The 19,295-nt window shown below is 51.0% G+C and overlaps 2 protein-coding genes across 8 annotated transcripts in view; one reads left to right on the forward strand and one right to left on the reverse strand.

The window, feature by feature from the left end:
* The window catches only part of Pld3 (phospholipase D family member 3), a 23,549-nt gene extending 18,844 nt beyond the window's left edge, over window positions 1-4,705 (reverse strand). The window contains exons 1-2 of one of the 2 annotated variants that reach the window (XM_023708256.1): window positions 4,599-4,688; window positions 3,962-4,063 (exon numbers count right to left, since the gene is read on the reverse strand). The gene's annotated coding sequence lies outside the window, so the exon portion shown is untranslated. Of the gene's footprint in view, window positions 1-3,961; window positions 4,064-4,598 lie in introns of both variants that reach the window. The other variant, XM_023708254.1, reaches the window with a different exon arrangement.
* Window positions 4,706-4,944: 239 nt separating this feature from the next.
* Window positions 4,945-19,295, forward strand: part of CUNH19orf47 (chromosome unknown C19orf47 homolog) — an 18,153-nt gene continuing 3,802 nt past the window's right edge. For 2 of the 6 annotated variants that reach the window (XM_023708263.1, XM_023708266.1), the window contains exons 1-11: window positions 4,945-5,003; window positions 5,399-5,486; window positions 6,249-6,325; window positions 7,437-7,553; window positions 8,264-8,332; window positions 9,184-9,235; window positions 12,528-12,615; window positions 12,721-12,835; window positions 13,373-13,454; window positions 16,361-16,498; window positions 17,364-17,519. In XM_023708263.1, coding sequence (XP_023564031.1) covers window positions 7,509-7,553; window positions 8,264-8,332; window positions 9,184-9,235; window positions 12,528-12,615; window positions 12,721-12,835; window positions 13,373-13,454; window positions 16,361-16,498; window positions 17,364-17,519 — 745 coding nt within the window. In that variant the 5' untranslated portion in view covers window positions 4,945-5,003; window positions 5,399-5,486; window positions 6,249-6,325; window positions 7,437-7,508. The remainder of the gene's footprint in view (window positions 5,004-5,398; window positions 5,487-6,248; window positions 6,326-7,436; window positions 7,554-8,263; window positions 8,333-9,183; window positions 9,236-12,527; window positions 12,616-12,720; window positions 12,836-13,372; window positions 13,455-16,360; window positions 16,499-17,363; window positions 17,520-19,295) is intronic. The other 4 variants (XM_023708264.1, XM_023708261.1, XM_023708265.1 and 1 more) reach the window with 3 other exon arrangements.

A 19,295-nucleotide genomic window follows, 5' to 3' on the forward strand; every position in this document is an offset into this window, starting at 1 on the left:
TTTTAATTCACTGTATAGCCTAGGCTGGCCTCAAACTCATGGCAATCCTCCTGCCTCGGCCTTTTGTGCTGGGATTACAGGCATGCACTATGCCTGGCCACCATTTTAAATTTTTAGATAATCTTTTTTTTTTTTTTAGTACTGGGGATTGAACTCAGGACCTTGTTGTATTTGCCTTACACTGAGCTATCTCCCTGGCCCTAGATAGTCTTACTAGGTTACCCTGACAAGGCTTGTATTTGTGATCCTCCTGCTCCAGCCTCCAGAGTTCCTGGGCTCATGGGCACACACCACCATGCCTGTGGGGCAGCCCCTCGCCAACCGTTACAGCTTTGGCTTCCCTTTCTGGACCCAAAGCCCTGTCTCCAGACCTCACATCACCCTGAAGCCCAGCTCCAGAGGTCCAGTAGCTTTCTAGGCACTACCTGAGCTGTTCTTGGACCCCTCACACTCACCATGTCCCCAACTATCCATCCCATATCTCCTATGCCAGCTCCTCCTCCATGGCCCCATTTCAGGGACAGCTGTCCCACCCATCTTTCAAGCCTCTGCTTGTCTACCACCTCCCTGATTCCTTCAGCTCCAGGCTCGTCCTGGACCCCACAACTCCTCCAGCTGGCCTCCCAAAGATCTGTCCCACCTGGCCCTCCCCCAGCTCCTGCCTGGCCTTTCTTAGCTCGCCCAGCTCCCAGCTTTCACTCAACACTTGCAGCACTGCCACCCGTTCTCTGGCTCAAACCCCTTGTAGCTCCCCAGTGTCCTGAGAACGATGTCCCAGCTCCTCACTGTGCTCCTAAGGCTTTAAGCGACTCCACCAGACTCCTTGGCTCACCCTCTTGCTTTACCTCTGGCCACATTGAGTAGTTTTCAGTTCCTTGAATAAAAACCACATATTTGTCGCCAGACACTAATAGCTGTTCCTGCTCAGCACGTCTTTTTCTCCTTCCTATGCTGTTCACTCCTGTGTCACCTCCTCCAGGAAGCCCTGCACTCCAACATTTATTTAGGCATCTTCTCTGGTGTTCCACATACCTCCCCCACCCCATCCCTGACCCCTCCACCCCACCCCACCCCATCCACCTGTGTCTCCCTTAACTCCGCTCCAACTTCGCCAGGGTGTCACTGCCTGGGGATGAGTCTTCCTTTCCCACTGGTCTGTGAGCCCCAGGAGGACAGGGCTGGTCCATGTCAGTCACCACTGTGTCCCTAGTGGCCAGTTCATTCATCTACGCATTCAGCTAAACTTATTGGCCACTCACTGATAAGCCCTGGTCTAGAAACTGGGCCTGTAGCACAGAATGCTGGTAATCTCAGGACTGTGAATTCCAGCCCAGTCTAGGAAATTTAGTGACACCATGTGTGAAAATAAAAAAAAAATAAAAAAGAGCTGGGGATAAGCATAGTTCAGTTCAAAGGCCCTGGCTTTGATTCTCAGGCCTTCGGCCTTCCCAGTCTCTCTAAAGATGACATTCTTCTGGGGGGAACATACGTAAGAGATATATACGATACATGTCTCAGGGAAAAATAAAGTAGGAGAAGGGGACAGCGGCACCAAGACTGAAAAATGAGTGAAGTCCTCATTCCAACACAGCAGGATGAGTCTGGGGCAAGGAGCATTATCATCCTCGTTTTTCAGATACTAGTCGGGTCTCAAGGACATCACCTTCTTGGGTTGCTTGGAAGGAAATCAGAAACCCGAGTTCAGGTCCATCCCAGGGTGGGATACTACTGGACCAACTCCTGAGCAAATAAGGAAATGCACCAGCTGGGTGCAGTAGCACATGCCTGTAATCCCGTGATTTGGGAGGCTGAAGCAGGAGGAAGAGAGTTCAATGACAGCCCGGGCAACTAAAGAGACACTGTTTCAAAATTTAATGTAGGCTAAGGATATAGCTCTGTGCTAGAATATTTGCTTATTACGTGCAAAGTCCTTTGTTCAAGCTCTAGTACCACAAAAAGCCAAAACAAAACAAAGCCTCCAAGCCTAGAGAGGTATCAGGGGACACAGCCAGCAAAGGGTGAGCCAGGATAAGAAGTTAGGGTGTCCCAGGGTTAACAGAAGCTCCTTGCCCCCATCTGTCCTGTCTAGAAGCTGGAGCTCCACAGCTCCCCAAAATCAGCTAACCCAGGAGTGGCCTTGGTCTCTCAAAAACCCCAGAAACACCCTAGCTCTCCAGATCTGCTGGAGCTACTGAAAACACTGTCCAGATGTAAAGGCTATAGGAGTACAGCTTGAAGAGGATGCTGCCTCTTATTCCGACAAGGCTGTCACTTGCCAATCGATCCTGGGTGGAAGTTTTGGAGCTGCCACTGCCTGGCACGATGGCTTCGTGTTGCACTGGATCCCATCTCTTCTGCTCCAAATCCATCTGCGGTTCCCTCCTCACGCAGAGGAAAAGCCGTTCTTCTCCATAGCTCATGAGACCCCATTTCCCCTCCCACTAGCTTCCTTGCTAGTCATTTAATATTCAAAGCAAGGGGCCAGTGTGATAGCTCAGTGGACTAAGTACCTGCTTCGGCAAGCACAGGGACTGGGGTTCTATCCCTTGCATGTACTGCACTGTCCCTGTCCCTGGGTGCACTGAGCTAGCCAGGGAGAGCGAGAATGGTAGTGCCTGTAATTCCCTAGCACTGGGGAGGCCGAAAACAAGAGACTCACTACAAGTCCGAGCTGCACAGAGAGACCCTGTACCAAATACACTATATATATATATATATATATATATATATATATATATATATATATTTTCCAAGCATACGCCAGCCCTGGACCTCTATGTTTGTTTCTTCCTACAATGCCTTTCCCCCAGACAACCATGCCATTCTTTCTTCTTCTGTAAGTCTTTGTTCAGTTGTCATCTCAGAACTTTCCTCCCCTTAAAACTATAGGCAAGAAGCGAAGCTCAGTGGCAGAACACTGTCTAGCACACGCAAGGTGCTGCGTTCAATGCCCGCTACCTCAATCCTGACTGTGTATTATGCTTCCCCGTCTAACCCATCAGATCATCTACTTACCTACACACAATGTTCATTCGCTGTCTCTTACCCTGACTAGAATGTAAACCCTGGGAGGACAGGGGTTTCTGTTTTGTTCATTGATTTGTCCCCAGTGCCTAGTATTGTATAGGGTTCCTTAGTATACGTTTACAAAATATGTGCTAAGTGATAACTTGTTTTCATTCCCATACTGCAGATGTGCTAAGTGAGGCACAGGGAGGTTAATCCATATGTACATGGTCACGCAGTTCTTTCAGTACTAAGAACCAAGACTGGAACTGAATTGTTCCAGTTTCCAGACACACATCGCTAACCACTGTTCCACACTTCCTAAAATAAGCTGGGTGAATAAGGTACCTCTCTGCCTCAGGAATTAGGACTGCTGAGGTCTGAAGTATAGAGGCCCTGCTTTTCTCTCTATAACCCTAACTCTAGAAGTCCAGGAAAATCTGAGCCTAAACTACATATGATCTCTGCTTCCAAGCTCTTCTTGTCTCCCACTCAGCCTAGCTCTTATTTAGGGAGTAAGGGTATGTGTTTCAATCCAAGATAATCAGGGATTGAGTGCCTACAAAGCAAGCTTCACGGTGGCCAAGGGGTCACTAAAGTGTGACTAGTAGCAGAGGTGCTGGCACCTTGGAGTGTCGTAACTACGGTGGCAGAGGGTGTTGTCCCACTATGGAGTGTGATGCCAGGGGACTGAAGGGTGCAGGCGGAGGTTGGAGCCATGGCAAGGAGGTGACCAATGAAGGTGATTGGATGAGGGTGAGGGCGACAGGCTTAGTAACAATATTAGCCCCAAATGCCAAGGTAAGCTGAGCATGTGACAATAAATTAGTAGGATCTTCACACTCATCAGGACGTGGGGGTTCTCATGTATGTTTTACAGATGAGGAGGCTAGGATAGGAGGCTTGGAAGGCAATTACCTAGGTTACCTAGTGGCTTAGAGGTGGCCAAGGTTACCTAGTGGCTTAGAGGTGGCGCCGGACGCTGGCACCGCCTGGAATACGCTCTCGTACCTGTTCAGCAGAGTACAGGAAACCTGACACGGGAAGGCATGGAGATCTGGAGGTAAGAAAAGCCGCTGGAAGGCTGCTCGGCTCCTCACAGGGAAAACGTGGGCATGGGACCCCGAGGGACGGTGACTGTCTGAGGAGCAATGGAGACAGGGGAGCGAGGGAGCACACGGAGCAATAATGACAAATGGGGAGTGTGAGTGCGACCTAAAGAGGGAGGAGGCGTTAGGTGTGCGAAGAGGGACGAGGACGATTTAGCGGTGGTGATTTCAAAAGGAGAAATGGCAACAAAGATGAAGGGGGGTAACATGCATAAGTTGGTGAGGACTTAACGAGGGGAGACTGCACATACGGTGGCGGTGAGGGTTAGTGGGAACCAAAGCGATTTTAAGGGGCCGGCTGATGGCGACGTAAGGAGGGTGCTGGCCACAGAGTGGGGGTGCTGACGGGTTAAGAGGATATGATTTAAGAGGAGGAATGAGTGACATCAATGGGCCAAGGGTGACAAAAGAGGAGACTCATTGGGACAAGAGGGTAAAAACACGAAGTGTAGACGAGGGGTGGAGCCCCCCATCACACTGTACCTGCGTTCCACAGCTCCCTCTCTGGGACCGGCCCCCTGCACGAACCTCCAAAGCTCAAGCCCCGCCTTCCTGCCCCACCTGCGCGCAGGCGCACTCCAGCGAGATTGTGAGCGGGTGGGGCTGGGGGGGGCGGAGGCAGCCTGCGCTTTTCTCATTGGCCGTGCTTCCCGTCCCCTCTGGGAGGAGGAAACGGGTTTGCTGCGACTCGCAGAGACCCGGAGTAATCGCGCACACTCGCTGGTGGCCGCCTTGTGGGCTAGAGCGGCGGCGGGCGAGTTCGCCCGGCTTCCGGCGGTGAGGCGGGGCTTCCGGGGCGGGGACGGGGTCGAGGGAGGAGTGACTGACAGTTGGCGCCGCCGGGAGGGTGGGAGGGTGGCGTGAATGGGCGCGGGCTCGTTGGGCCAGGTGAGGCTCGGGCTGGAGGTTGTGGGTCTGGGCCGGATGTGGCGGGGATGGGTGGTGTCTGAGGCGCTAGAGTTACAGGCCGAGCTCTGCTCTAGGGGTCTAGACAAGCGATTTCTTTCTCTGAGCCTCAGTTTCCTCTTCTGTACAATGGGGGTCAGGATTCGACTGGGTATGGGCTTCATGGGTTGAATGAGAAGTGCCCGTCTCGGCCCCTAGCTCAACGCCTTCGCTTAGTCCTCACCTCAGTTTTGAACCATTGTTAGCACTGATGATTGCGCCGGGAGTGAGATGGTTAGGCTTGGAGCCAGCGGCTCTGGGTTCAAATCCCAGCTGCGCTGTGCGGCTGTGGGCCTGTGCCTTTACCTCTCTGGATCTCAGTTTCTTCCTCTTTACAGGGCTGATAGGTTCGGTGAATGGATTCTGATGCAGCGTACATGTAGCGCCTGTAGCGGAGAAACAGCTCAACAGATTCCAACTAAAATGGTAATAACTCCAAGAGTCGTTAGTGTAGCCCTCAACTCCAAGAAAGTACAGAAGGGAGAAAGTTCAGGAACAACAATATGAAAACCAGAACCCGAGTGGGCAAATCGACGGCCTGTCACTTATTGGTTTGCCAAGTCTTATATAATTTTACCCTTTTTTTTGAAAATCACTGCTGTAATTTTCTTAGTTCATGCGAATGGGAAGAATCACATTGATATCTTTGTGGAAAATTAACGTTGCTTCCCTTGAGAAGAAGGAAAAACTTAAGCAAAATACAGTGGAAGCAGGAGTCTATGAAACTGTGACCAGTAAATGAAAGCTGATTGGAAAAGGGATAACACACTGTATGGGGTGAGATGGAAAAGTATAGTGTGTGTTGAAAATTTTAAAATTGGGTTTAGGGATGTATGAGGCCCTGGGTTCTATTCCTGGTACAACAACAACAAAAAGTTGCCAGCTGTGATGGCACACCTGAAATCTGAGCACTCTGAAGGCTGCTGCAGGAGGATTGCTGTTAGAGGCCATCCCGAGCTTCATAGTGAGAGCCTGGCTCAAAAAAAAGGAGAGCCAGGGAGATGGCTCAGTAGAGTAAGCACTGAGCTTTAGTTGTACTGTTGTGGCCCTCCCATATCCTGAATTGATTCAAAATGTTTCCCTTTCATGGTCATTTGACTTCGTGGAAGAGCCAGAAGCCCCACAGTGCCAGATCCAGTGAATAAGGTGGACGAAGACACATCAGAGTGCTTTTGTTTTTGTTTTGAGGCTCCTGATACAGCCCGGTCTGCCCTTGAATTCACAGTGATCCTCCTGCCTCAGCCTCCCGAGTGCTGGGATGACAGGTATGTGCCACCATGCCCAGCACAAAAGTTTTTAATAAGTTTGTTTTTTCCACTGGCTGGCACCTGGCAGCAGCATTCCAGCATTCACTGTATTTTTTTTTAATCATATATCATAAAGATATGAAAGAGGAATTTTACATGACTGCTATAGAAAGTGGCAAGAATGATGGGACGTGTAACTGAAGTGAGATAGAGTTACTGCCTTTCTTCTATTTTATTGTTTTTGTTTTTTTGAGACAGGGCCTCGCATTTCGGGTGGGCCTTGAACTCACAATGTAGCCCGGGCAAGCCTCACAGTTGGAGTGATCAGCCTGCCTCAGCCTTCCAAGTGCTGGGGTTACAGATGTGTGCCGTGTACCCTGTGCCCTCACCCCTTTTTTTGAGTCAGATTATCACTAAGTTGCTTACCTGCTCAGCCTGGGCTCAGACTTTGTATCCCAGATATTATCCCAGATATGTGTCACTGGTAGCTACTATTTTAAAATTGCTATTTTATTAATTTCAACTATTTAGAAAGTTACCTCTGGAGTTGGGCTTTTAAGATGGTAGAGAGAAGAGGTGTGGGTTACCACACCTGTAATTCTACACTTGGTAGACTGAGGCAGGAGGATCACCACCAGTTTGTTTGTTTGTTTGTTTTTTAATTTTTTATTTATTTATTTATGTGTGTGTGTGTGTGTGGCCAGCTCAGCCCACCAGGGGGCGGGCTGGCTGGCATGTGGTGCTGGGGGATTGAACCGCGGTCCCTGATGCTTTGCTAAGCTTGTTCTAAGTAGGTGCTTTAGACCACTGAACCATCTCACCAGCCCCGACCAGTTTGAACTGTATAGGGAAACGTCTCAAAAATGAGAGATAGATAGTAGAAGAAATTTACAGCAGGGGAATTCTGCAGTAGTGAAGGAAGCATACCAACACCTAAAGGATTCTGGTAAGCACTGAGACCTTTCAGTGATACACAGTGCCTGGTTCATAGTAATCCCAAAGTCAGCATCAACCATTGCTGTTGAGCTGACTTGAGTCCAAGCCCTAGCCCTGCTGTTACTTGCTTTGTGACCTTGGACCCGCCACTCTCATTTGTTTCTTAATTTTTTTTTCCCTCATTTTTTCCCAGATTGGCTATGAAAATGAGATTTGCATATATTTAGTTCCTGGCATGTTGTAAACACTCAAAAGGAGCAACTCCATGGGCATCGGGATCAAGGAGAACTTGTTTTTGAATCCTAGTAAGGTCAGTTGCTAGATGTGACACTTGAAAAATGACTGTGCCTCGCCGGGTCAGGTTCTTATTGATTAAAATAGGGCTAATAGTAGTTATCCCTCATGGGTCTGTTGTCAGGCATCACCATGGCACTTGGCTGTGGGCCTGGCGCAGTCAGTGCCTGGCCTGTAGGTGTTCTGTCTGCCTTGTAAAGGCCTCTCCATGCTCTGTTCTTTGAGAGATGTCTGCCATATTGTGTTTGTCCAGCCAATCCGTCCAGAAGGGAGGGTGGCCACGAGAGTGTGAGGAAGGGGAGCGATGCGTGTGGTGGTGCATATCGTGCAGGAATTCAAGAGAAGCCAGACAAGGTCTATACACTACCTAGGATCGGAGAGAGGCTCAGAGTGGGACTTCGAGAAAGCATCCCAAAGCAGGTGACAGATGAGCAGAGGGAAAGAGGGCTTGCCTGAAGAACAGTAAGACATGGGCATCCCAGGGATCCTGAGTCAAAACTGGGAGGTGGGCTGGGTGTGCTTGGAGTCCCCCTACTGGGGAGACTGAAGCAGGAGCATTGTGCCCAGGAGTTTGAGGCCAGCCTCAGCAACATAGCTACCAGTAGAGCCTGTAAGACATGGGCATCTCACAAAACAGAACAAAGCAGCATGGGGAGGCAGATAGAGAACCTGGTGGAGAGGGAGTGTTGGGCCAGGCAATTAGGGGCTGCTCTCTGCTCTCCTTAGTCGAACCACATACTGTCTCAGGTGCCTTTGCCCGTGGCACTCACCTGGCCCTCACAGCAGGCTGCCAAGGTGAGTGATGTTTGTATCATCCTGATCCAGAGATGGGGGCACCCCGGTCCACTTGGTGCTGTTACTTGCCGACACTGTGCACTTGGTTTTACCATCAGAAAGGGTCAGGCGTGGTGGCACATGCCTGTAATCCTAGAACTCCAGAGACTGAGGCAGGAGGATCATTGTGAGCTCAAGGCCAGCCTGCACTGCACAGTGAGACACTGTTTCAAAATGACACACACAAAGGGGGCTGGCGTTGAGAGGTGGGGCAGGAATTGGAATGGTGCTTCAATCCAGGGGCTTTTGCACTCTGGGTTGGGAGCCTGGATGAGGGAGAAGGAGGGGTTGGGGACTGGTCTAGGTGAAAGGAAACAGACTGGAGGGAGGAGATCTGTGAATTGCTTTGCATGTTTACCCTCTGTCTGCCCTGCCCTACGCCCAATCACATGCTAGGTCCATGTATTCATTCTCAGGCTCCCTGATTCCTCACGCATAGTGGATTCTCAGGAAGTAGTGTCTGAATGAATGAATGAATGAATGAATGAATGAATGAGTGAGTGAGTGAGTGGATATTTATGGTGTAAGTCTTAGACGGGCTGTGCCTATTTTGTGTTCTGCAAACTTTTTGGGGTGGCTGGGATGGGATGTGTGCACGTTTACTGTCTCTGGGCCTCACCCTAGGCGGGAGCGCTAGCTGTGGTGGCAGCTCTGTCCCCAGCTGATGTCCTGCCAGCTGCTGGGCTATTCCTGGGTGGTGAGCCCCTTGCACAGGAATGCTCCTGTGACAGGCAGATAGGCAGACAGTAGAGGGGGACGGCAGCGGCGGCCACTACTCATGGGTCCTCTGCCTTCACTGTTCACTTTTCCAGGCTCTTGGGAACAAAGTCAAGGCCAGGGAGAGGATGGTCTCGGTGACTATGGGTGAGTCTGGCCTTCCCTGAATGGTCCCTTCTTTCTGGTGTCCTTTGACACCCAGCCTAGGAGGGGGAAGGGGGGAGGGGAAGAGGCGCGCCGGCTGGAGCAGCTGTGCTGAGGAGCTGGGGGTGGGCTGGGGCCTGCTCCAGCCACCTGACCCTTCTTCCGCTTTGGGCCTCCTGACATTGAAGGTTAGCCCTGAAGAACTTGGGCCGCGAAGTCTGGCAGATCTCCCGCCTGGCCTTTTGGAGCCCTGGTTTACCCACCGGTGAAACTGTTTCCAGGGTTGAGGGGTCTACTGCATGTCAGATCAGCAAATGCTAAATGTTGAGGGGGTTTTTTGTTTGTTTTGTTTTTTTTTTTTTTTTGAAACAGTAACTCACTGTGTAGCTAAGGCTGGCCTTGAACTCAAGACAGTCCTTCCACCTCAGCCTCCTGAGTGCTGGGATCACAGGCCTACGCCATCATGCCTGGCAGAAATGCTTTATTTCCTGACTACCCAGAGTGTGTTTGCTTTAGGAATATCCACTGAGGACTGGGGTGTAGCCCAGGGGTAGCGTGCTTGCCTAGCATGTTTGAGGCCCTGGGTGTATCGCTGGCACCACCGGGGGAGAGGAAGGAATATCTATTGACTTGTGCACTTTTTTGTATATATAGTTCAACGAAGGGATTGAAAAACCAAAGTCCTTCTAGCCATACAGGGCACAGAATGCAGTACTGCCAGACCCTTGAGGGTCCTACCTGTCACCACCCCTACTCGTCCTCACAAACCTCTTTCTTTACCTCTCCTCGTAGTTCTGTCAGTGGGCACATTCGTATGCTGTAGACTTGGGTTTTGAATTTACGTAAACAAAATCTTGCTGTGTGTCTTTCCATGGCTGACTTCTTCTGTGTAGCTAGATACTTGAGGGTCATCTCTGTGGCCCAATAGCTCCTGTCCTTTTGACTGCCACATAGTACTTCATCCTGTGAGTGACACTGTTTATGAGTGCCCTTGTTGGGGACATTGCATTGTTCTGAGGGTCTCACAGACACCCTGCTGTGAACACTTTAAATTTTTCTGGACTAAGGATTGAACTGAGGATTTTCACACTAAGCTACATCTCAGCCTTTTCTTTCTTTCTTTTTTTTTTTTTATTGGCATTGAGGATCAAACTCAGGGCCTTGCACTTGCCAGGCAGGTGCTTCTGCTGCTGAGCTATCTCCCTAGCCCGATCCTGATAAGTAACTAAATTGCCCAGGCTGGATTCAGACTAGTAGTCCTCCTGCTTCAGCCTCCCAAAGTGCTGGTGTTATCAGCGAAGACTTGTGTGTGTGTCTCCTAGTGTGTGTCACAACCCCCATCTAGCTGATTCCAAGAGTCCTTGCTGTATGGTGTGGCATTTCTGAGGGGGGCTGTCTCTTAGCCGCTTAATTGGCCAGGCATTTTCCTTTGGAGTAACACCTGAATGATGAGTGTGCGCCTGTCCAAGGTCCTTGGCCGAAGGGATTTCTGCAGTCTTGAGAGCTGACATAGGGGCCGGGGAGATGGCTCAGTAGGATAAGCACTTCCCTAGCAAGTTCAATCCCCAGTTCTGCCAAAAAAAAAAAAGATTAAAAAAAAGGGAATCGACGTAGTGCCTTTTCTCTGCTTAATCACCGCCTATTAGAGATACAGTGCATAGATGTGTGTTTTACCATTTTCAAATGTACAATTCCATGGTGTGGCACAATTCTGTTACATTCTCTATTTACAGAGTTGTCCAACCATCACCACAATCAATTTTGGAACATTATCACTCCGCGAAGAGCTCCCACCCCATTGAAGTTCCTCCCTCTTTCCTCCTGACCCCTGGCAACTTTCTGCCCTCTAGATTTGCATGTTCTGGGGATTCCTTAGAAATGGAATCGCTCAGTGGTACTCCTTGGTACTGCCAGACCCTTGAGGGTCTGGAACTTAGACAGAGGTGCTTGCTCTTGGCTAATGGAACACTGGGCTCTGTGGCTGGGCAGGTGGGCAATACCTGGGTAATCCGGGGAGTGGGCCCCTTGCCCTGGGGTGGGATGAGGAGGTCCTGAGGGCACGAGCTCCTCACCTGCTCCAGTCCCTGGGTTCAGACTGCTGGCTGGGCAGGGCCTTTGTGGGAGAGACGTGGCCTGTGGGCCTGTGCCTGAGCCTGTGTGCCTCCCGTAAAACAGCAGATCCCAAGTGTATCTGTTTCTCAACTTGGAGCATTAGTTATCTTAAAAGGAAAATTAGCAAAGTAACGCCAAATTTCTTCTTCTTTAAAATGGCGCAGATTCTTAGGTGTACTAGTACCGTAGCATGAACAGGGTAAAAGACGTTGCCATTTAAACTCTGGTACTCGTGGATGTTAAAATGTGAAAAAGAAAATGCTCTATTTGGAGTCATAGCTCCTGTGCAATAAAGCTTGGGCAGTTTGAGGGTGGTAGCCAAAGGACCAGGGAGAAAGCCTGACGGTAGGTCTGCTGTGGCTCTGCACCTTTGGGGTGTGGTATTGAGGGTCCCACCCCACCCAGGGCCTCCAGCGTGCTGAGTGTGCGCTGCGCTCCTGTCCAGCTGTGCTGAGTGGCAGCATAGTAATAACGTAATAGCTGACAGGAGTGGAGGACGTCCTCTTGGCCAGGCCCCACTCAAAGCCCTTTCTCTGGGTTTTCTCACTGAGTCTGCATACCTCTGTGAGAGCAGGGGCTTCCTCTTGTGTGTCTGGTACGGACGTGACTGGGGCTGAATGTCAGGTGTACAGTGTGATCCCACATTTACAAATGAGGAAACCAAAACCAGAACACTGCGCCTTAACGTGGCCACAGCCCCTGAGCCAGGAAATGGCAGAGCTGGGATTTGACCCCAAGTCCCAGAGCCTGGCCTGGCACCTCTTGTCCTCTCTTCGATCCTTCCTCCAGGCCTTGGCTCCCTGGTGGGGATCAGGAAAGAGAACCCAGCGTCTCAGTTTCCTCACATCTGCCATTGGCCAGGTGCGTGGAGCAACATCCGAGCGCCAGGCCAGGCCAGAGATGTGTGGAGGTGGGCAGCAGGTTAAGGCGGTTCAGGGTTGGGGGGCCATGCCCCTCCTTAGCACTGTGCAACTAACCCTCCCTGCCTCAGTTTCCTCATTGGCAGATCAGAGAATCTTGGGGAGGTGTGGAGGGCTTCATTTTATCTCCTGTGCGTAGCCCCGAGCATAGGGCCCGGCGGGTGATGGGCATTTAATTCATGGGGCCACTGCTGTTGCGGTTTTGCTGCTCTCTTGGTCTCTAAGGACATTCGTGTGAGTGATGCACCCTTTCTAACCCCCAGCCACTTCCGAGTGGATCCAGTTCTTTAAGGAAGCTGGCATCCCCCCTGGACCTGCTGTGAATTACGCTGTGATGTTTGTGGATAATAGGTGAGGTGGCCACAGTGCCCGGCTGGACTTGGGTGGGAGGTGGGGAGCTGGCTGCCCCGCCTGCCAGGACCCCCTCGGGGCCTCACTGCTCCCTATCCCCTGAAGGATCCAGAAGAGCATGCTGCTGGATCTCAACAAGGAAATCATGAACGAGCTGGGCGTGACCGTGGTGGGTGACATCATCGCCATCCTCAAGCATGCCAAGGTGGTGCACCGCCAGGTGGGTGCTCTGCCCACGCTGTGTCCCTAGTTCAATAGGGGGTGGGCGGTTCTAGAGCCATTTCTGAGGCTCGTTCAGCCCTTCGCTGTGTAACAAGGGCCCAGTATCTAACTTCTCTGAGCCTTAGTTCTCTGCCTGGGAAAAGCAGGTGGCAACCATTTTGAAGGATAGGTGTGAATATTAAGCTAGCAAAGTGTACACTTCCTGACGTAGGTTGTCATGAGCTCTCATCTTCCTCGTTATAGTTGTCATCTCTCTCTAGGACCCTCTCTGCCCCAGGAGCTAGGGCCATGGGAGGCTAATGCTTTCCCACTGAGCCCCCCCAGCCCACTGTTGACAGTTCTAAAGAACACTCACTGGTGGGATAGTTTGCACCGTGGCTCCCTGTGTGGGTGTGTGTGACACTTTCTCCCAGTCAGGTGTGAAATGTTGTCACACCTTTCCTCTAGCAGGCGTGCTCTGGTCCTTAGGGAGTGGCCTCAGATCTCCAGTCGCTGGCTCTACAGTGCTAACCCTTTGCGGTGCCTATTTTTACAGGATATGTGCAAAGCTGCCACTGAGTCGGTCCCTTGCAGCCCTGGGGCCCTCCCGGCTGAGCTACGCCGTGGCACCTCTAGCGGTGAGTTGCATCTCTTTAGGGCTATACTGTCACTAAAGGGGACAAGCCTGGTCTTTCCTTCCCTCCTGTCATTTGCAGAGATAGAAACAAAGCCCTCTGAGGCCCTGTTCTCCAAGGGAGAAAAGCATACTGGGTAGTCAGGGCTCCTCTTTCAGACCACTAGTTCATGGTTATCTGGACACTTCGTTTGCTGAACCAGTGAGTACAGAGCCCTGCTCCTAGGGCGGTGCTGCGAACCTTCGGAGGTGAGGGCCCAGGCTGCAAGCCCAGACCCACTCATTCATTGTGAAGTGCCAGCACCGCAATTCAACTTGAATGTGGAGGTTTTAGTTTAGAAAAAAACAACTCATACATTAACAGCTTCTGTCACAAACAACATGTGTGCCATAGGGTCACTGCCAGTGGCCTAGGGGAAGTAAAGAGTTCAGTTCCTGCAGGCCTCCAGTCAGAGCACTTTCATTAGCTGATCAGTGTAGAACTAAAGTTTATTTTGTTTATGTATTTATTTTTGGTGGTGCTCAAGATTGAACCCAGGGCCTCCTGTATGCTAAGCACGTGTTCTGCGCTGAGCTGCGCTGTCAGCCGTATAATCTTGCTGCCCCTCCCTCCCTCCCTCCCTTCCTCCCTCCCTCCTCCCTTCTTCTCTTCCTCCCTCCCTCCTCCCTTCTTCTCTTCCTCCCTCCCTCCCTCTTTTCCCTCCTCCCTCCCTCCCTCCCTCCCTCCCTCCCTTCCTTCCTTCCTTCCTTCCTTCCTTGCTTCCTTCTTGTGCTACTGGAGGTTAAACCTAGAGCCTTTGCATTGAAATATGTCCTATAATGAATTTTTTATTTTTTATCTTTTTGAGACAGAGTCTCACTGTAGAGTTCAGTCTGGCCTTGAGGTCACTTTGCAGCCCAAGCTGGTCTTAAATTTGCAGCAATCCTCCTGTTTCAGCCTCCTGAGTGCTGGGATTATAGGCATGTACCACCACACCTGGCTTTCTCATATGATTCTTCTTTTTTAAAAATTTTTTTGATATAAGGTCTTACTACGCAGTTCAGGGTGGCCCTGTGCTCACTTTTGTAGCCCCCAGACTGGTCTTGAACTCACAGTGATCCTCCTGTCTCAGCCTCTCTAATGCTGAGACTACAGTAGTATACCACCATGCCCTGTTTCAGGGCCAGCACAGTGTGCCTATGGTTCTGGGGCTGGCACAGCATGTAGTACTGGGGATCAAACTCGGGACCTTGTGCTTGCCAGGCAGGCTCTTATACCGCCAAACTATCTCCCCAGCTCCTCAAATGAATTTTGATGAATAGGTAAATTCGCAAAATTTTTAATATTTTTATTTATTTAGTACAGGGTCTACAGGGTCTTACTACACAGATTGGACTTGTAGTGATCCTTCCTGTTTTTCAGCCTCCCAAGCTCTGGGATTATAGGCGCATACCACCACGCCCAGTCTCAATGCTGTCTCAGCACACCCCGGGGGTGGGGCCAGCATAGCAGTCCAGGGATTGAACCCCTGACTCCCCGTGTCTGCCTAAGCAGGCACTTTAATTCACTGAGCTATCTGGCTGACCCTGATTTGTAATATTTTTAAAATGAAATTCAAAAATTTAACGTATGTATGTTAGCCTTGGCTTCTTAACGTGTGCCTCCAGCTGGGGAGATAGCTCAGTGGCACAGCACCTGCCTGGTAAGTATAAGGTCCTGAGTTTGTTCCCCGTACCAAAAAAAATGAACAACGCCTCCCCCCCCAAAAGAAATACCATGCTACCTCCCAACTGCTGCTGTAGCGCCCCAGAGTACTGGGACAGCAGGCGTGTGCCACCATAACCGGAAATACGTGCTCTTACTTAATTGACCAAAGGAAGTTTGTGGCTCGGCTGAGTGTGCGTGGGCAGGGTTGAGCCAAAGACGCGGATGCAGGAAAGCTGAACAAATCAGGTTTTTTTTGTTTGTTTGTTTTGTTTTTGGTACTGTACTGGGGATCAAACTTAAGACCTTGTGCTTGCGAGGCCTGCGCTGTGCTGCTGAGCTACATCCCCAGCCCAGGCTCATTTCTGCAGTAGTCCCACAGCAGTTATACAGACAGTGGTTGGTCACAGCGGTGTAGCCCAATGGCTTTTGCAGACGGACACTTGGACCAGCCCAGATCCAAATGCAGACAGCAGTGGTGGCATGAAGATTATTACTTCCCCAAGAGTCCTCGAAAGCCTACACACTGCTGTTAGCAGCAACTGTAGCGTGAGATGAGACCTGGTCTCCTTCACTCTAGGCCGGGCCACAGTCGGTGTGCTAACAGCTCCCACCTGCGCACCAGGCCATCTCCTGTCTGCAGGAGCCTGACTGCCAGAGATGCCTGTCCATCTCCAGGTGGAGGCCCCTCCGTCCTGTGCCAGTCCAACCAGAGTTGGACCTGCCCTACTCAGGGGCCTGGCTGAGGGGCTTCCCTTCCTGAGCCTGGTTCCCTCTTGTGTAGGATTGGTTTGCAGTGGACCCTGTCAGAATGTTGTTGGCTTCAGTGATAGTGTCCCTCGCTTCAGTAGACATGGGGGCTTACAGAGGGGCAATCATGATTTTAGGCACCAAGGACACAGCAGTAAGCAGACCCTGCTTACCCATGGAGCTTGCATTCCTGTGGGGGAGTCTGCCAGTAAGCAGATAAATACAGTTTACTGTCAAGCAGTGCTATGGGCTGTATAGAGAAAGAAAGCACAGTGGGGTTCAGTCTGACGGAGGTGATGGGTTGGTTCCTGGATGAGGAAGCCCACTCCAGAGTCCCTGCTGCGTGACAACAGCACAGCCACAAGGTGGCAGTAGCCGCTACTTGCTAACTTGGGTCCAGTGCTTTTCTTCTCCACCCTGGCCTGGAACTGTGCCTGGAGCCTGCCTGACTGGCCTCTCCCCCTTGCTTTCTGCAGCTGCCTCTCGAATGATCACCAACAGTCTGAACCGCGACTCCCCGCCCAGCACTCCCCCAAGGCGGCCGGACACCAGTACTTCTAAGATCTCAGTCACTGTGTCCAACAAGATGGCAGCAAAGAGTGCCAAGGCCTCCGGTGAGAGGCCCCAGCAGGTGGTGGGTGGGAGGCACTGGCGGGTTGGCCCAAGGCATCGAGGGGTCATGCTGCCATGTCCTCACGAGGCACACAAGTATTTGGACCCGTCACCTCTGTGGGCCTCACACATGCATCTCGAGTGGGACAGTGATGCCCTCACTGCCCAGGACGGCAGCGCAGCGGGGCTGGGGGGCCGAGGCACATGTGCACCACGCCCCTCACTCAGCGGCTCAGGCTTCTTCTGTAGCAGATGGACACTGTGCCCGAGCTGGTGCTCAGCACTGCCTGATGCCTCCTCAGCAGCCAGACAGCTTTCACCCTTTGCCACATTTGAAAGGATTCCAATTTTATAAATCAAAGTCGATTTATGCACAATGCCAAAGCAGGAAGTGCTGTATACAGTGTGATTCATTCTTAAGAAGTGAATGCAGCCAGGGAGACGGCTCAGTAGAATAAGCGCTTCCCTGGCAAGTGCAAGGACCTGAGTTCAATCCCCAGTTCCGGAAAAAAAAAAAAAGTGAATGCAATACGGAAACAAGCACCGCCAGTGAATGCGGGTGTGAAAGCAGCGCCTGCATGGCGGTCTGGAGCTCCTTCCCCACCCTGCAGCTTCCGGGTCTGGCCAGCTTTGGGCTGCTTTGGGTTGGGCCACAAAGCCTGGGGATTCTGGCCCTCTCTGGCCCTGTCGTAGCCAGCCCCCTGCGTGCCTCGATGGCCCATTGTCAGTGATGGCAGTGAAAGAGGCAGTTGGGCAGGTCAGGGAACGCGGAGCTCAAGGGCTCTGTGTGCCTTTCACCTGGTGTCCAGCCACACCCTGGAGAGCCCTCCATCCTTGAGGGCGCTGACCCCGTGTCTTCCTTCTCAGCAGCTGCCCTGGCGCGCGGGGAGGAGGAGAGCCTGGAGGTTCCTGCTAAGCGGCGCCGGGTCACTGCCGAGATGGAAGGGAAATACATCATTAATATGCCCAAGGGCACCACCCCCCGGACCCGCAAGATCCTGGAGCAGCAGCAGGCAGCCAAAGGTACTGGCCTGGGGACTGGACAGACTGCACTTCCCCTCTCCTGCATTGCAGAGTCGATCACACTGCAGGCGGCGGCTGAGAAGCAGACTTTAATAGGGGACTGAGGAGCCTTGGGCCCAGGAGCCAGCAACAGTGGCTGTAGAGAAGGGCGGCAGATCACCTCTGCCCTATCATCCTGTGGCTTTTGTAACCTGGCTTCTCAGTGGCTCTGGCCCAGGGGGTGAGGGTGAGGGCTCCGGGATGGCCTCCCTGTAATAAATGAGTGACCGTGCCTAGCTGGGAGCAGATGCTCCAGAGGGCCCCATTGCTGAGTCCGAGGAGCCTGGGAAAGATTTGGGCCAAAGCTAGGGTCTGTGATGGTGTTGCAGGGATGGGCCTCTTCTTTTTTAAATCTTTTATTTATTTGGTACAGGGTCTTATTATGCAGCTCCAACTTGTAGGATCCTCCTGTCTCAGCCTCCCCAGTGCTGGGATTACAGGCATGTACCACCACACCCTGTTTGTGGGCTAGCACGGTGTGCCCAGGGTTCCAGGGCCAGCCCAGCATGCGGTACTGGGGATCAAATCTGGGTCCCTGTGCTTGCCATGCAGGCGCTTAGACCGCTGAACTGTCTCCCCAGGTACTGCATGCTGAGCCCAGGGTGCACCGTTTGGTCTTGAAGCCACACACTTGGCCACTTCAAGTCCGAGCTGTGTAATGAGACCCTGTGACAAATAAATAAAAGATTTTAATAATGGTTAAAAAACCAAAACATTAGAAATGATATAAAATTTCACTAAACAAAATGATAGGAATTCTGAGTGTGGCGAGATAGCTCAGTGGACTAAAGCGCCTGCGTAGGCAAGCTTAGGCAAGTGCACGGACTGCAGTTGAATCCCTGGCACCACATGCCGTGCCAGCCCTGCCCCCGAGCGCGCTGAGCAGGCCATAGAGTCTAGGCTTAGTGTGTATGCCTGTAATCCCAGCACTGGGGAGGCTAAAAACAGGAGGATCAGCATGAGTCCAAGCTGTGTAGTGAGACCCTGTAACAACCAAATACATTTGAAAAAAAAGGAATTCAACAATGGTTGTTATATTGCCTATTGTTGTCTTCAGATTAGTTGTTCAGATTACCAAACATAAGCATGCAAAATCGGTCAAAAAAAATTAAAAAGAGAAAAAAATTTAAGCATTAAATGCTGCTTTTAATAGACCAGCAGAAATTAGCAGTACAATTATCCAAACTATCCTGTGTACATACATGCATATTTCTTTTTTCCTTCTTTCTTTGTGTCCTCCTTTCCCTCTTCCCAGTTGTTCTTTCCCTTTGAACAGGGTCTTTTTCTTTCACAATATCTATCAGACCTTTTAGATTTATTTACTCTTTCAGATTCTTATGCAAGGAAGACAATACGATGTTTGCACATGTGGCCAGCAGGATCACCTACAGTCATGTGTTTGTTCTGGAAAAACTCCCCAGTGGCCCAGAAACACATGTAGGAAAAACATACTCTTTCCCTTTCTGCCTGTCTCCCTTTGCTGGTACAGAGCAAGTAAAATCATCCTGTAGGTATTGTCTCATATGTAGTTTTATTAAGATCTTTTTAATTTTTATTTATATTTATTTTTTAGTGGAACTGGGGATTGAGCTCAGGCCCTTGCGCTTGCCAGGGAAGTGCTTATTCCACTGAGCTATCTCCCTGACCCACTATTAAGATCTTTTTATAGCACTACATGTAGGGTTTTTTGGGGGCATTGGGAGACAAGATCTTGATGTGCTAGTTTTGAACTCACTG

Source organism: Octodon degus, unplaced genomic scaffold (genome assembly GCF_000260255.1).
Source record: "Octodon degus isolate 3935 unplaced genomic scaffold, OctDeg1.0 scaffold00344, whole genome shotgun sequence".
Classification (NCBI taxonomy): domain Eukaryota; kingdom Metazoa; phylum Chordata; class Mammalia; order Rodentia; family Octodontidae; genus Octodon; species Octodon degus.